At 42.4% G+C, this 18,262-nt stretch overlaps 1 protein-coding gene across 1 annotated transcript in view; it reads right to left on the reverse strand.

Moving 5' to 3' along the window:
* Positions 1-10,568: 10,568 nt before the first annotated feature.
* Positions 10,569-18,262, reverse strand: part of gins3 (GINS complex subunit 3) — a 15,478-nt gene continuing 7,784 nt past the window's right edge. Inside the window, exon 3 of the mRNA XM_050072299.1 lies at positions 10,569-11,265. Coding sequence (XP_049928256.1) covers positions 11,035-11,265 — 231 coding nt within the window. The 3' untranslated portion in view covers positions 10,569-11,034. The remainder of the gene's footprint in view (positions 11,266-18,262) is intronic.

Genomic DNA, 18,262 nt, shown 5'->3' on the forward strand with positions numbered 1-18,262 from the left:
AAAAATGCAGTTTGTGAGGTTTGTTTTAAATGAGAATTAAAAGACAAATCTTGATCAAATATTACTCCAAGGTTTCTTACGGTAGTGCTAGAGGCCAGAGCAATGCTATCTGCGAACCTGCGATCTGCGGACTTGGGCCTCCTTTCAATTCCTCGTACTAGAAGGCAAACCTTTGGGAGCAGGGCCTTCAGTGTGGCAGCACCCACCCTCTGGAACTCGCTTCCGCTGAAGATTCGCCAGGCACCAACTCTGGACTCTTTTAAATCTCAGCTAAAGAGGCACCTTTTCCTGCTGGCTTTCGCCAGCTAGTTGTGTTTTCTGTTTGTTCATGTCATGTGATTTTGTGGTTGTCTGTGTGATTTTGTGGTTGTTAGCAATTGTGAAGCGACCTTGGGTTTCTTGAAAGGCACTATATAAAATTGATTTATTATTATTATTATTATTATTATTATCTAGAGAAACTAGGTCATCAAATAAAGAGTCTCTGACTTGTTTGGGGCCAAGAACAATAGCTTCAGTTTTGTCTGAATTTAACATCAGGAAATTGGAGCTCATCCAGGTTTTTATGTCTTTAAGACAATTATGAAGTTTAGTTAACTGATTACTTTCTTCTGGTTTCATCCATAAGTACAATTGTGTGTCATCCGCATAACAATGGAAATTTACAGAGTGGTTTCCAATGATGTTACCTAAAGGAAGCATATACATGTATAGAGTGAATAGGATTGGTCCGAGCATATGGAGCTACATTTGTTTCTTCATTATTGAATCAAACAGAGTAGGTTTTGCAATCAAAAAAAAAGATTTGAGAGCAAAAGTATCAATATTGGAATCAAAAAATGTTTTAATGCAAGTAAAAAATGATTGAATAAAAAATGCAAATCCTTTCGTTTGCAAGTCAAAAAAATTTTGCAAGTAAAAAGTTGAACCTGGTGGGCAGGGCCTAAACTGAAAGCTGTAAGACATGTCTCTGTTGGCCAGTCTCAATCGGAATGACAGCTTACACAGCTTTTTTTTTTTTCTTCTTCTCTCGGTTTATTGGCGGATTGCAAGCAATTTAAAGGTGCATACTGCCACCTACTGTACAAGAGTAAGGTGTGAGCCTATCGAGGTGGGATGCAGAGGGTTCGTGGGCCAGTCCCTCTGTAGAGTCTACAAGATGCTGGGCGTCACAGCAGCCAGTAGGAGAAGAGCCATCAAGTTGGCCACCGAGGCAGCAGAGGTGGCTGTGGATCAGGAGAGGAGAGCTGTGGGTGGGGTAGAGATACCTGGACACAAGTCGGGGCTTGATCAACCCTGACTGGGTCGCCTGGGAGGGGGTGTTTGATTTTTGAAAGACCCTAAACACCAAATGACCCCAGGTTACATTACTGAAGATGATTCCAGGAGCACCAAGTTGGTGTATGTTAAAGCTTTTAAAAATAAATTAGTATTTGCTAAACTGAAGGCAAGATACTTTCGAAGAGAACCAGCTTTGGGAGTTAGCCACCAAGAGTAGCCACCAGGACTAACCACAGACAGTCTATGGGACTCACTAGCTTACTGCTACTTCCGCTATCTCACAGGAAGTAGCACACGTAATCATTTCTACAGTAGTGCCCTCAGGAATAAGGTGGATAAAAGACAACATACCTCTATACTGGGACCTCTTTTCCGCCTCCTCTTTTCTACACTTTCTGTATGTCACACCTGAGGGCTTAGACAGTCTTTTCATGATGATAACCCAATAATTTGACAAATTATGACCTCTTGTTGTCTGTCAGTCACAACTGCTACCTGCCACAGATTACTCGTCCCATCCCCCTTTTCCACAGTGACGTCACTGAGCACGGTGCAGGACAGGTTCAGGGCCAGATCAAATAAAGACAAACAACAGGGGGGTTGTTGTTTATTTTTTCTTTATTGGTTCTTTTTTTATTTTCAAGACAGAGCATGAGGAAAGGGCACCAGTCAGGGCTGCAAATTATTAATTTTATTTTATCTTATTTTATTTATTCGTTTTCTTTTTTGAGGGCTTGCAGCTTTTGGTTGTTTACTTGTTATTTTTTTCTGTGCTGTTTTAATCCTGCTCTGTAAAGCACTTTGGGCTGTGTGATTGAATGAAAGGTGCGATATGAATAAAGTTTGATTTGATTTGATTAACACCTATTAAAAAAGACAACTTGAATAAGTGAGACTGTTGATAGTTTGTGGAGAATAAAGTGACATTGGTAGACCTTAAGCCTCCAGTGTGTTAGACCTTTAGCATGTGAAGTGCTGAGCAAAAACACAGCACGAGTTTTGCCCTTGTACAATGGTGCTGGTGGGCTCAGCTCAACGAAGAACAAAAGATTCCTAAAGACTATTTGTTTTTTGTAAATTCTGTCATTTAATTGTTTTGATTAATTTGTTTTCTGATGCTGTTACTTGATCTCAATTCATAGGGAACATGCAGGAAAAGTATTTATACAGCCTAGTTGTCTCTGGTTGTTTGCTTGTGCCTTTACACAATGTAGTCTTCATGCACTTTATACAGCAAAGGTTTACTGTTTGTGTCATCAGACTCATCTTAAACATTTCAAATATCAACAGGACTCACTAACTGAAGCTCTGCTGAAAGTGGCAGTGACCATAGTGTTATAAAAATTATTATTTATTTAAAAGTATTTTAAAGATAAAAGGAACAGTGTGTAAGATTTAGTGACATCTAGTGGGAAGGACTGCAGATTACAACCAGCTTCTGCCATGTGCCAAGCATGAACACCCAGTTAGGATTCCTTCAGTGTTCTTTGTGCAGGAGTTTACCAGAAATTGGTTTATCCACAGAGGCCTCTTCCTCTCCAAAAGATCCAGAAGTTCAGGAGGTTTTGACCAGGAGCTGAATTATCGACAGAGCACTCCTCTCCTCCAAAACATATGGACCAGGTGATTTAAACCAGTAAACGCACTGAAAAAATCAATTTCATATTTGTGCACTTTTCTTATGCTGCTCGTGACACAATGATTATTATTTTCATGTAAAAGACATACTTTCTATGTTATATTCCATTTCTGCCGATATTTCCCCCTGAATCCTACACACTGGACCTTTAAGCAAATATTGACAAAAATCTTATCATTTATTAATAGTCATGCAGTCACTTCATACAGTCAGATTTTACTTGCAGTTGCTCTTGATGCCCAAATTAAAATACAGAAATAAATAAATAAATAAACATGCATGTTTCCATCACCATCTGTTAAAGTGGATGTAACAAGATCAATTAAACAAGCACTGGCAAAGAGGGTGAAATGCAATGAGGGTTACTGGCTGGTTTCCAGGGTGATCTTTGGGCTTTGTGGCTAAATCTTGTCATGTAATGGTGGGCAGAGTCTGATATGTGTTTTATATACCATACAAGCAGGTGTTGCAGCTTCATGTTTATTTGATAAATACTTTTTGTCACATCTTCTCTTTACATATAACACCATGCACTATTTGTGTAAAAATGGTTTTCCTTTTATTCATGGTTTTCTACTGAGATGGCCCATTTTCAGGGTCCTGTTGTGCATGCTGGCTCACTCGCATTGCTTACTGTAACATTTCTTTAGACCAGAGCCGTCATTAATTTCATTTACTGCACTGCTTTCTAACATAATATAGTATCACATAAGAAGCTAAATTCAGATTTATACTCACTAACAGAAATATTTACATAAAGTCACAGTCCCCTGGAATGAGGTCAGAATCTATCCTAGCAGCAGGGGTAAGTCATGTTCCCCAACAACTATGCCTCCATGAGGGACGTGAAATCTCTCTACTCACATCAGCAGCCTGCCCTTCACTTCATTTGACGACTATCCATCTCATCTCATTATAGAAAACTTCCACTTGAGGCAGAGAAGAAAGTAAAGGCAATGTTTGTAGTTTAGACTATGCCAACGTGTAGAATATCAGCAGAATCAACAGGTAATCAACAGCCTGTTTACTACATTGTTTTGCTTGGATACAATCAGCTCACGATCAGTGTGTTTTCCAGCAGAGTTCAAGCCGAGGGAAAGACTAAACACTGGTAATAAATGCATTCCAAATGTTACCATCTCAATCATTTAGTTAGTGTGGTGGGTGACCCTCAGTGATCATTCTACCTGAGACAAATTTTACCAGCATTTCAGCCTGGCAGGTGGTAATTGCAGATTCTCCTCAATCTGCAGGTAACAGTTGGCATTTAGAGGTCATCCAAAATTTGCATGCTGGGGCTCCACTTTGTAAAGTAACCAGAGTGAAGAAAAAGCGTCTCCCTGGTTTACTATGCAAGATTGTTGTTTACTGTTTTTAAATGTGAGACATGTACAGCTGTAGACACTTTCCATTTGCAGCGTATATTAATACGCCCAAACCACGCCCACCACTAGTACAAGACAAACACACCACCAGGACAGCTACTTGAAACCTGCTGCAATGTGGCAATAATTTACTTTATAACTCATGATACATGAAGATGTGATTTACTTTATACGTAACAGGATGTAACCCATGCTATTACCCTTATCCTAACCTTAACCGCCTCTTTTAATGTAATACTTCATAGCTAACGTTAGCTAATCACTTAGCATTAGCATAAGTAACGAGATGTAGCCCATCCTATTACCCTCATCCTAACCTTTACCACCTCTCTTTTAACCTAATAAATTATAGCTAGCTAATTGTTAACTTAGCATTTTTGTTGGGGCTTCTGATTCCGGGCCAAGGAGTGAAGGATGTGTAGGTATGGTGAGCGAGTCATGTAGCTGCTCCAACTGCAGCTATGCCTACTTGCTAAATACGCACACAAGGCAAAGTGAAAGCCAGCTCCTGATTAACTCTTTTTTGGTGTAATGCCTCGCAATGTTTGAGTTTTTTTGGTTGCTTTTTTTCCTGGCTCTGTATCTCTTGGATGCCTGCTGCTTACGGTATGGCACCTGGTCGCTGACTTTTTGTCCCAACCTCACCGCACTGTGGGAGTACATGCCAATAAACATCAAGAGCACAGAAAATGAGGGGGAAAAAAAGAGAAACCACAGGCAGAGGGCACAGTAACTTAGGGAAATACAAAGCCACAAACTGAGAGTGGTGATGATGATCAAGAGGGGTTACTTATGTATGAGTTTATACATGGTCGATTTTTTTTTTTATCTTCAGAAAAATCATGCATTAGTATAAGATCCAATGACATAAAATAACATACATCTTTACTACCAACCCCTATGGACCAGCCTAAAAACCCTCAGGTTACCCATCTGTGATGATATAAAACAAAAAACAAGCATCTGTTTGCATTTGTAAAGCAAATTGTAGTGAGTAGGACTTCAGGACCCAGGACACTGGGTGGATTAGGAGAAGATAGATGAGGAAGTAGGGTGTCAGTGGGAGGAGCTTAGGTTAGAAAAGGCCAAGTCAGAAGTGTGTAGGCCTCTTTTTCTTTCACCTCCTCTGGGGCACATGCACTGAGATCAAGGGTAAGAAGCATGTGGTGATTTGATTTTTATTAAGTGTTATATGTGAATCAAGTAACAAACTTGCATCATTACTCCTCTAAGGAAAGCTGATTTAACACAGCTCCCTTCCCACCCAAAATATACAACTGTGGTAATAAAAATACTTTAGGTAAGTCATGGTTTTATATTAATGTCAGTCAGAAGAATGTCATTATATTTACCATGACTACTAGGAATTGTTTGAAGATAACTATGCAGGGGAAACCAGGGCTGTTAACTTGTTTTCTGTTGATGGATACTATGTTAGAGTATATGTATTGAAGATTGGTTGATTCATTTCTTTTGTTGTATAGCAGCTGGTAAGCCCAAATGATTTCTGGAGGACACACCCCCTTATGGCTGCCAAGGTTGTGTGAACTTCAATTTCTGGTATTTATCGAAAATGTGTGTTAATCAAAAATGATGAAAATTAGCTAAAGCTAATTTATCTGTCTTTGTCTTTTAATTCCAGTCAAGCGCCGAATATTATCCACCTGTTTTTCTTGTTTGTACTGCCGTTTTGTTTTGTTTTTTTAAACAATTTTGAGAAAATTAACTCTGGTCCTCCTGTCCTTCTGTAGGATTTCCAGGTGGCAGCCATTGGGGACACCAAGGACACACTAGGGTTTGCAGTTGTGGTATGTAGTGCTAATGGAGTGCGACCACCTTTAGACTGGGTGAAGGGTGTTTTGTGGTTAACCTGTAATTATTTGCCTTTGGTGCCACATTGTGCTGCCCCCCTGACTGTCTTCTCTCCCTTCAGCCTCTTTTTGTAGGACCAGGAACTACATTATTTCTTACAGATTTTAAGGCAGAAAGAAAAGAAGAACTAATAAAACTGCTTGTAACAGCGCTTGAACTGGTTATTTGGACTGCTGTGTTTATTCAGAACTAGATGTAGCTGTGTCCATTATCACCAGTGCTCAGGCTACAAAATGTTGGGAATCTTTACTTGATGTATGTAAAAAAAAGTTTCAAACTCAAAGATTAACGTGCTGAAATATTTTAATGCAGTTAACACAACTTTGTTTACTTCCTGTGTGTGTTGACCTCTGACAAGGAAGCCAACAATCCGCACGAGACTCCGTGAGGCTTGCCTGCCAGTCAGATAGGAGAGACGAGAAGGAGACATTTGCTGAAGATGGAGAGAGGTGAAGGATTGTTGGGCAGAAGGTTTCAGTTTAAAAAACTAAGCGACGGAACCATCGACAAAACAAAAGTTTTATGCAACATTTGCCATGCTGAAATCAGCTACCACCGAAGCAGTTCATCATTAAGTTACCACCTCAATGCAAAGCACCCGGCGGAAAGCAGTCCTACTAGGTCTACTGTTCGCCAAATTCAACCCACACTCCATGACTACAGTAGGTGAATGACTAGACCTGTTCATGAAAAAATTACACTTGCGCTTTGGCAATTTGGGTTGCCGGTGACTGCCAGCCCATCAACATAGTAGAGGACGGTGGGCTGACTGAGGTGATTCGAATTGCTTCAGGGGACACTTCGTATGATTTACTGTCGAGGGGCACCATTGTGTCACGCATACGTTCTTTGTAAGACGGCGAGAGAGCATCAACCAATCAATTTTATTTATAAAGCCCAATATCACAAATCACAATTTGCCTCACAGGGCTTTACAGCATACGACATCCCTCTGTCCTTAGGACCTTCACAGCGGATAAGGAAAAACTCCCCAAAAAAAACCCTTTAACGGGGGAAAGCATGCAAAATGAACCTGCTTGAGCAAGCTGTCAACGTCACCCTTACTGGTGACCACTGGACCTCATTTAGCAATGACAACTACCTGGGTGTCAAGGCACATTTTATTGACAATGACTGGAAATTTCGATCGTTTGCATTGACCGTCAAAAAAAAACAGAGGCGTGACCAATTGCTGAGACCTGTGCAGAGGAATTTCTCAACGTCTCCAATGAGTGGAAAATAAGTGACAAGCTAACCACTCTAAGCAGTCTAGAGTGCCCATAATATGATGGCAGCTGCTGGGCTAATTCCATTCAAACACTGGCTCACAGACTGCAAAGGACAATCACTGTTGCCCTAAAAGACAGTGGTTTTGAAAACGTCCTTGCTAAATGTCGGAAGATTGTCGGGCACTTCAAACACAGCCCGTCAAATGCTCGAGAGTTGAGAGCCCAGCAAACTGTACACGGAAAGCAGGAAGAGTCGCTAGTTAAGGATGTTGCAACCCGGTGGAATTCTGCCCTGGAGATGATCAAATTGATTTGGCAAAACAAGGATCCGCTTGCTGCCGCCCTGGCCCAGCACAAGACCATTATCTCGATGTTGACTGCACCGGAGCTGGCTAAACTGGAGAGGTTGGAGCAGCTACTTGAACCATGCAGGCAAGTCCATTGTTTCCGTCCTCTCTCATGTGCAATTTTGTGTCTGCTTCAAACTGTTGTCGTGTGTGTATGTGCGTGTGTGCGTGTTTGTGTGTGTAGGTCTACTTAGGGCCCGTCCCAATACCCCCCCCCTTAGCCCTATCCCTTGGCCCTACCCCTAGATTTGTGCGTTCCTACGAGAGGTAGGGGTGTCCCAATTCCTTTTTGCATGTAGGGGTAGGGGACATAACGAGGGGTATTGGGTATGAAACTAGCCCTTCGGAGCGAGGGATTTCAGATGCTGACTTGCCAGCGAGGGGTAGACGTCGCCATGGCTACCACGAAGCAAGAGACGGGGAAAAAAGTTCATACACGTACGTATAATTTCGCAAATAAACATTGAACTTTTGGAAAAACATTTTCAAATAACTGTGTATTTGTGTAGAGAACGGTATAACAATTTTTTATTGCTATTCACAGTGTCTATATTGGAGTTGACAGAAAGCTAGCCAGCTAGCTAACGTTACCGTCGTCAGGTCGTTTGTTAGCTAGCTTGCATTATCTGGCATCTGTCCTGTTATGCAAAATTGTTGGATTGTTCACATTACGATAACACGCCAGCTAGTATAACTATGCTGCCTTGTAATGTTAGCTGGTTAGCTAGCTAGCTAGCTAGCAGAAATCCCCTGTCGTACATATCATTTCGTCGTCTGTCGTTCATCAAACGAAGCATGGTGAATATGGTAGGATGAACTCAACTGCAGACTCCATTGTAGATGCCGGTTGGAAATGTAGATGGCTCACGGCTTCCTGTTTAAAATAGTTACGTATGCGTGAACGTAACTGACGCGGTGACGTAGTGAGTGGTGTCCCAATTCCTAGGGAAAGATTTCCACCTCCACCCCTCGTTGCTTCATTTCGAGGGCCAAGGGGTAGTGGGCTAGGGCTAGGGCCAAGGGCTAAGGGGTAGTGGACAAGAGGGGGTATTGGGATTGGGCCTCCTCTGCTACTCAATGACCCCTGCCCCCATTCTCTCAAGGTTTTCAGATGGGTTGTGTGTGTACTGTACAAAAGGTGAAAAGGATCGCTTATGGAAATAAGGAACTCCGGATGGCACTCTGTCAGAAGACTCCAAATATCCACAAGGGACTGTGCTCGAAATGCGACAGTGCCGGGGTGTGTTTCAAAAGCCCTGTCAATCACAAAGGGGTTTGAAAACTGGTGATTAACAGCTGACGTTTGAACATCATAGTCCTGATGTTAAACGCATCCTAGCAATGTAAATTCTTATTTTAATGTAAATTCAATAGTGCATATTTGACCATTTCTTCTATGAAATTTTAGGGGAAGTTCAGCCTCCCTTGTTGTCTCAGAGCAATCGCCCCTGGTATAGGGGTGATTGCTCTGAGATTGCTCGTAAGATTACACGTACGTGTATCAACTTTTTTCCCCGTCTCTTGCTTGGTGGTAGCCATGGCGACATCTACCCCTCGCTGGCAAGTCAGCATCTGAAATCCCTCGCTAATATTTTCTGAGTGTGGCCTACTCAGTCTCTCATTCCGTCTGTATCCCTCAGTGTGTAAGCTATGTGTCTGTGCTCTCCGTCGAGTATTTTATTTTTGAGTGGGGTCTATATTCATACTCTATGCTCCCATTCCCCATTTCTCTCTCTCTCTCTCTCTCTCTCCACTTGTGCTTCCACTCTGGTAGTATTTTCTTTAATCCTTTTTCCCCTGTCCTCTGTGTGTGTATATGAGTGAGTGATTGATTTAAGGCCCTTATTAAAACATGCCTTTTATTGCAGATATGTGACTGAACTACTGGGAGGAGAGCAGTATGTTTCCTGTTCAGTGGTCTTACCAGCCTTGTGCCAGCTGTCCAGAGTGATGGAGTCGTCCGATGATAATCCCATCTACATGGTGAAATTCAAAGCCACCTTACTGCAGACCTTGCCAGTCGCAAAGAGAACACCAATCAACCATGGCTGAAGATTGCAACACTGTGTGACCCAGGTTTAAGGACTTGAAGTGCCTCCCCAAAGAGGAAAGAGGTCAGGTGTGGGCTTTACTGCGCAACCTGATGCAAGAAGACAAAGGTGGGAGGCGTTCTGAACCCGAGGGAAGAGAGGCAGAGGATCCAAAAAAGCAGAGGTCTTTCTTCTTGTTGGCCTCCTCTGACACTGATTCAGAGGAAGAGGAGGAGTCCATTGACAAGGCTCTGGACCGCTACAGAGCCGAGCCTAAATTGCAGATGGGGGATTATCCACTAAATTCGTGGTCAGTAAGGCAGCAGACACATAAGAAGCTTGCAGCAATTGCAAAGAAACACCTGTCAACCCCAGCTACCACAGTGCCCTGTGACCGGCTGTTCTCACTCTCAGGCTACATTGTCCAGAGGAGGAGAGCATCACCGGCTCCAGAAAATGTCAGACTTGTCTGTCTCAGCAACTGGCTCAAAGTCAAAGATGACTAGGCCCAATCCAGCTAAAGTAGCAGAGATCTTCCTCTTTTCATTTTCATGTCCTGCATCTCTCTCTATCTCTGTCTTTCTTTTTTTGTACACAATTTATCATACAGGATATTTAGATACCTGGTTGGCACTTGATAGGTCTGAGTTATAGGGCTGAGCCTCTTTGAAAACACAGCTCTGTGTTTAGTTTTTTGTTGTTTTAAAAAAAAAAAAAATACAATTAAACAACAGTGTCTAAAATACACGCTGTCTGAAGTGATTACTCATTAATTTATAAGACGATTTAGTCATTAGAGGAAAAGCAAAGTTTTAATCTCGATTAACCTAGATTAATGAATTTCAAAATGTGAGATTCATTAGTTTATTTAATCTATTGACAGCCCTAGTTAAAACAATTCATCAACAATCAAAATTTCAACAACCAACTATTCATATTCATAAATCAATTGAATGTCCATCAGAAATCAAGTTATTAATCAATGGTTTCAGCATTAGTGGTGAAACATCTAGTGACCATAAACACACTGTCAAATTGTCAGGAACACGTGATGCTCATACAACATGACAAAAATAAATAACATACAGTCTACAAAGAGTGATCATCCCATCATGGAGAGCATGGCTAAGAGGAAGAGGGTGGATTTGTGAGTGGAAATGGAAATGATAGCAAAAGTCAGTGTTGCCGTTTTGCTCTGAATTACTGATTCTTTTCTGAACAGCGTCTCTCTCCTTAAACTGTAGGTCAAGGTCAGGGCTGTACATCCGCGATCTTTCTCTTGCGGTAGTTGAGAACAAGACTGGAGGCGGTGAGTTGTGAGGCCTGGCCCTTCTCCCAGCTCTGGAAACCGTTGAGGCCACTCTGCCCTGATGTGAACAGCACCCTCTCCAGGCAGTCCAGACGCTCGACCAGCGCAGAGGTGTCCTCGTTGTAGGCATTCTGAGAGGAGTCCATGTTCCTTCTGAAGCGACCGATGAATGTCTAGATGAAGGACAATATCAACAATTTGCCACCATTTAGATGAGAAAACAAAGACATATATAGGGGTGCAGGCACAAGTATTTCAGCTGAGTTATTTTACATGAAGGCATCCTGGTGAAATTTTGAATCAGAGTAACCTATTTCATGAACCAGCATACGCCTTTGATGTTAAATTTTATGTTAAACTTAGGATATGTATAATTACATGTTGCCTGCCTCAGGCAAAACCATCTTAAAAAAAATGGATTTTAAAAATATTGAAACATCAAAGAGTGTGTGTCAAGAGCTGGCCCCTCTAGTTCTAACATTTTACAAGTACAGCTACTATACAGTCTATTATACAACAGTTAGTTCCGGCCCTGCAATCTGATTGGTCGAGAGACAGTAAAACCGTGACGATATTGGAGTACAACATCACAGTTATTTCACTGTGTATGTATCACTCCGCCTCACAGCTGATTGCAATCAACAATCAAATGAAAACTGACGGTTAGTGTCTGTTAGGTCAGCAGTTGCGTTGTAGGCTAATTAATTCATCCACTGTCAAACAGCCAAAAATATGGATTTATTTCCTAAAATAAGTTTTGAATTGAACTATGAATGGTCATCAGAGGAAGATGAGGGAGAGGAGAAGCTGAATCCATCTGAGCACACATCCAGGTTTGTCAGTGTTTCATCAGCGGAGCTCAATGACTTGGAGAAAAGCAACATACTGTCAGATCAGAAGGCAGAGCCGGCTGTGCCTGTGAAGCGACAGTCCACCATGCAGTCACCAGAAACTTATTTCACCGGCTGCACAATTAATGGAAATGTGCATATAAATGTGTATAAAGAGTAAGTGCCTGGCGCACCATGTCTGCGTTACATAGAAACGGTGACAGCGGAGTCCTGAGGGAACTATTTTTGTTGGCGGAAGACAAATAAAATGCTTAAATTATCTATTTTGTCCTCATTTTTCAACTTTTCTTAATCAGCCTTGCTTATTTACCTGTTGAACTGTTGTATTAAAGCAATATCACACTCGAGCTCGTGATGCTGTACTGTGATATCGTCACGGCTGCGATTCGGTCGTAGGCACGAGGTCATAGAAATCATAGTTTCCTACTGATTTTTACAGTGTCTTCAGTCTTCGCACTGCCGCACAAGTCACATTTTAAAAGGGTCTCTACAGAAATGCAGTTATGCACTATTTATCTAACTGTATAGTGCAACAGTGTTGTACTGCATGCAATAAACAAGTCTTCATAACAAACATTTGTTAAGTTAGGAAAATAGGGATGATAGCAAAATATATTTTGGTCAATGCTGTGATGTGCAATTTTGATGTCCAAAGCCATTTATGAAGTAAAAATAACAGAAATGTTAATGAAAAAACCCATTTATTGAATCTTTTAATCTCTGTTTATCAAGTGAAATGAAAATGTATTGAGGTATTATAACATATGAGAAGTATTAGACAGTGTCAGGGATGCACAATATTACGTACGTCACCAGTATCGGCCAATATTGGCTTTAAAATGAACTATCAGAATTGGCCAAATGTTTTTTTTCTTATTTTGTACTATGAATCATTATTACAAGGCAAGGCGCCAGGTGTAGCCGATTGTCGAACCTCAGATTTAGAAGGAGCAATGCTGATTCCGTCCTGGCCATGGAACAGTGGACCAGCTCTTTACCCTTGCAAAGCTGCTGGAGGGGTTGTTGGAGTTTGCCCATCCAGTCTACATGTGCTTTGTGGACTTGAAGAGGGCTTATGCCCACATCCTTCCTGGGGTCTTGTGGGGGTTCTGTGGGAGGGCAGGAGGACGGGGTAACGGGCTTGCTGCTAGGAGCCATCCGGTCCCTGTATGACCAAAATGAGAGCTGTGTCCGCATACTCGTCGTAAAGTCAAACATGTTCTCGGTGTGTGTTGGCCTCTGCCAGGGTTGTCCCTTGTCACCAATCCTGTTTGTGATTGTCATGGACAGGATCTCAAGGCGCAGACTGGGGAAGGAAGTGGTTCAGGTTGGGGACCTCAGAATTGCATATCTGCTTTTTCCAGATGATGCGGTTCTGTTGGCTTCATCACACCGTGACCTCCAGCATGCACTAGGGCGGTTTGCAGCTGAGTGTGAAGCGGTTGGGATGAGAGTCAGCACCCCCAAATCTGCGGCCATGGTTCTCTGCCAGAAACCAGTGGACTGCCCCCTCTTGATGGAGGGAGAGTTACTGCCTCAAGCAAGTATCTCAGGGTCTTGTTCATGAGTGAGTGCAGAATGGGGCTTGAGATGGATTGGCGGTTTGGTGCGGCTTCTGCAGTGATGAAGGCGCTGCGCCGGTCGGTAGTGGTGAAGAGGGAACTGAGACGGAAGGGGAAGATTTCGATTTATTGGCAACGTCCCAACCCTCACCCATGGTCATAAGCTCTGGGTAGTGACCGAAAGAATGACATTGCAGATAACTGCAGCCGAAAGGGGTTTCTTCTGTGGGGTGGCTGGGCTCAGCCTTCGAGACAGGGTAAGGAGCTTGGAGTAGAGCCGCTGCCCCTTCGCGTCAAAAGGGGTCAGTTGATCTGTTTCATCATCTAATCAGGATGCCTCTTGGGCACGTCCCATTGGTAGGAGGACACGGGGCAGACCCAAAACACGCTGGAGGGATTACATATCTCATCTGGCCTGGGAATGCCCTGGGGTCCCCAAGGAGGAGCTGGAGAGCATTGCTGGGGAGAGGGATGTCTGGGATGCTTTGCTCGGCCTGCTGCCCCTGTGATTCGGCCTTGGATGAGCGGATGAAAATGGCTGGATGGATAAATACTACATACATTGAAAAACATTCCATTTCATGTCTCAATCTGCTGGTGGGCCATCAAGATAAGAGTATGCGTGTATAATATGATGTTAATTCCACTACAGAAGAGACTTAATGATCACTAAAATTAGGTAAGGAAAAAGTGGATATATTGATAATATCGGCATATTGGCAAAAAATCCAATCACTTACTGTCACAAAATGTCATGCTGGATAACTGTCTGCAGGTCATGGTGTAATGCAAAAAAGCTACAAAAAGTGTTAAAAATCAAATAAAACCTAAAATCTCTGTCACAGGCATCATCACTGAATGACTGTTGCCAATCAGTACGTTTACATGCACACAGTAGTCGAGTTAAGCTCATAGCTCGGCTAATCAGTCAAGTCGGACTTCTCGTCTTGTCTGAGTATACATGCAGAAAAGAAAATCGAATTTCTGACCAAGCATGTCTGACTCCGCCTCGATAGGCGGAGCTGTGTCCTTTTTAATATAGTGTGTATTGAGCTAGTTCCGACTGACCCGAAGAGGAAGCTAACAACAAATGAAGATGTTTAGCTCCTTTAGCTGTCGGAGCATGAATGTAGTTTCCTCGTCAGTCCAGGTCTTCTGCTTCTCAGTCGCCCTGAGGGGTATTCCATCAAGCAGGCTAAAGGCAAATCCAGGCTTAAATGGCCAAGTCTGGCTAATGTGAGCCAGAGTTCCGTTCCATCAAAGTGGCTAAGATTAGCCTCACATCGGTAACCGTGGAAACCATGGTTCTGGCTAAGCCTGATAATCGAGCTAAACCCTGGTTTCCATTCCATCAACCTGAGCCACAACTCCATCAAGGTGGTTAACCTGAATCCCAGCCTAGTAACCATGGTAACTTATACTGCCAGGCAATCCTGGTCTGTAGCAGGATTAAGGTATGGATTAGCTCCATCTATGATCAAAAAATGTTCAGTAGACAAGAACAGACACCTAAAAGACACATATATAACATAATTAATCAGAAATCATTAACTATTAAAAAACATGATAAAAATAAGATAAAAAAAACAACAATAAAGCCAAATCAAACTAATAACAAAACTATAATAAAATGAAACTGAGGCATTAAAAAAAGATTGTATATGTACACCAAACCACATGAATATGTGATTGCCCTCCCATCCCCACCCCACTTTGTTTCCAGTTGGCTAGCAAATTCACAGCCAATTAAGATCAACTGACAACGGCCATATAAGGAGTGCATCCCAGAGAAGGAGAGGGACACACCCAGAGAGACACAGAGACAGAGCAAGCAGGATATTCTTATATTTTATCTTGACCTGCTGCCAAGTCCTCCTCTGGCTACTGAGACTGCTTCTGTTGAGACATAACAGTGAGGGATGAAGATGGGACACACACCATTGTGTTTTGTCTGGTCCTCATCCTATAGCACATTCAGGGCTGCCCCTGACCAAATTGGGGCCCTAAGCGAAATTTTATTTGGATAAAATAAAAGAGGGAGACAGACAGGTTTTGCCTATTTAATCTTATTCTGTTATATTTCTCCCTCTCCCCTCTCTGGGAGCGTCTGACCTCCTGGCCCCGCACATACTCCCGCGGCTCGGGTCTCCCTCTCCGTGGAGCCCGCCGTCCCGCTCCGCACATACCCCCGAGCCTCCCTCTCCGCTCTTTGGGACAACATGTCGACAACTCTTCACCTGCTGCAGCTCTGCAAGTGCCTGCCGGCACACCCCTCTGATTGGTCAGATGTCGAGTGCTGTCAATCACTGCAGCGACGCATGCGCAGTCAGATTACAGGTCTCTTCTCTCCTTCCTCGAGCTGATTCTACGCGCGCCTCACAGTAGCGCATAAGCGCATCTATTGCGCATATGCGCAAATGTGTCCCGTCGCGCAAAATGTGGCCCCCCATGGAAGATGTGGCCCTATGCACAGCGCATGTTCTGCGTTTACGGAGGGGCGGCCCTGAGCACATTCCATACATTTAAGGGGATTTTCCTTATTTTGATATAATAAGGGACAGAGCTTACAATTGACTCCCAAATGATGAGAAATAGATAACTGATTCACTATCACCTACATTCACTTAATAGGTTTCCTCATCTCCACTGAATTGATGGATTTGCTAAATGTCATTTTCTACAATCAATAGATAAATGTCATGTGCTTATTTCCTATAAGCTGATCATTTCGGAAATGTCATAATCTACAATCAATTATGTGATAAATGCGATGATTCACATAAACAGGGCTTGACGCTAACTTTTTTCCCCAAGGAGCACAGTTGAAAAAGTAAGGAGCGCACAAAGAACTTTATAGGGGCACAATGTAAATTGATCAAATAATGTGTTTTCTGTAATAAACGTGATGCAAATAGACATTTACAAGCAAAATTATTTAATGAATTTGTATACAAAATGTACAGAAAGGTAAAATCATCAAGTTTTGAAAAAGTATTGCAATTTAATTTTGTCTTTAATGTTATTATCTTATATATATTATCTTTGCAATATGATTATCTTATATAATGTTATTACTATCCTAAAACATTGTCCAGGTCCTCTGAAACTCTGCAGGACTTATTTCCACCCTGCCCAGCAGCGGTACCGTGGCGAACGGTCCCTAACTGCGGGGAGAACGGAGCAGGCTTCCCCGGAGGTCCGCCGCTTAACCCGGTCCGTCTCCACCACACTTTGACTTATTTCCACGCTGCCGACAGTGGGACTTATATTCATTGTGCCGACAGTGGCTTGGAAAACCGCCCATAACCGTGTCACACGGGGAAGAGGGAAGGCGGCTGGAGTTCCTCCAACGTTTGCGGTTAGAGTATCATATTTTTTTATTGACAAAAATATAGGCTGCTTCGGCTGATTTTTTTTATGCGCACATGTGCCCCTAAATATTTTTTACAGTTCGCACACACCTATTTTTAGTCCCAAATGCGAGTGAAACGCTTGTACTGTCAAGCCCTGATAAATAGTTTGATTAAATGCATCATCTGAAATGTACATAGGAATCACAGTCTATCACTAATATTAATTTACACATTTGGTGAATTTCATTAGGCATACTTGAATTGTTAGATTTAATAGGTGTTCTTATCTACATATATTTTGTCCCTTTGATGCAGGATTTATATAACATGATATTAGGCTGAAATGCTGAATTTTCTTTGTCACTTGCGCATTTAGCCTGTCAGCAATATTCTGCCACGCCACCTCCCTTGCTTTATTAACTGCTACAGTATTGCCTTTGTTCATAATTATGTCCTTATAGTCCTCATACACTTCCACAAGGAGCGTTTGCTCCGCCGCAGAAAAAGCCTTTGCTCGCTCCTTTCCTTTGCTTTTTGACATTTTGCAACATTTATGACACTCGACTAGTGTGGGCTTTTTATTTTCCCTGGGCGCGTGCATGAGTTGAGGCTTAACAGGTGAGGCTTCAATTAGCGTCAATTGGAGCCAGCTGATTTCATCTGATGGAACGGGTTGGCGCTAGATTGGGAGTTGGCATTTAGTCAAACTTCAAGATTACACCTTAGTCTGGATATTCTTAGCTACGTTGATGGAATACCCCCCTGGTGTTACTACACTACTATATATTGAACTGCTGCTGTGTCATCTCCTTCTTCTTCTGGGTGAAAGCCCGTGAAAGAAAAAGTGGTGCATGCGGAGAACACAGAGTCCGACTCCACTCGGACTAAGTGGATACATGCAGCAATAGTTCGATTTTAATTATCTAGGTGTGTTAGTAGAGCTACGGATTGTCCAATTTCAGTCGAACTAAGCTGTTTACTTGCATTTAAAAGTCCGGTTTCAGTCGGACTAAGCCAATAATTCGATTTTCTCAAGATGCATGTAAACATACTGAATGATATCAACTTGCCAAATATTACTAAAATTATGACATCCAGTTGATTATTATGCATTGGAGAATTTTGTCCCCAAACTGGTAGTCAGCCAACGTCATGCAGGATAACAAGCCATTGGCAGCAGTTTTTTTTTTATTGTGCAATATGACATTACAGTGACATTACAGGGCAGACAAACCAGGGGCCTGTATCACGAAGCAGGATTAATGTCTTAGCAAGGTAACTTCAGGGTTTAACCCTGGGTTTTCGGTCTCACGAAGCCGGTTCAGTTCTTATCGGGGTAGATCACCATGGTAACTTACTCTGAACAGCTATCCTGCTCCGGAGCAGGGTAAGTTCAGGGTTGAA

The sequence above is a fragment of the Epinephelus moara genome, chromosome 20 (genome assembly GCF_006386435.1).
Source record: "Epinephelus moara isolate mb chromosome 20, YSFRI_EMoa_1.0, whole genome shotgun sequence".
NCBI lineage: Eukaryota > Metazoa > Chordata > Actinopteri > Perciformes > Serranidae > Epinephelus > Epinephelus moara.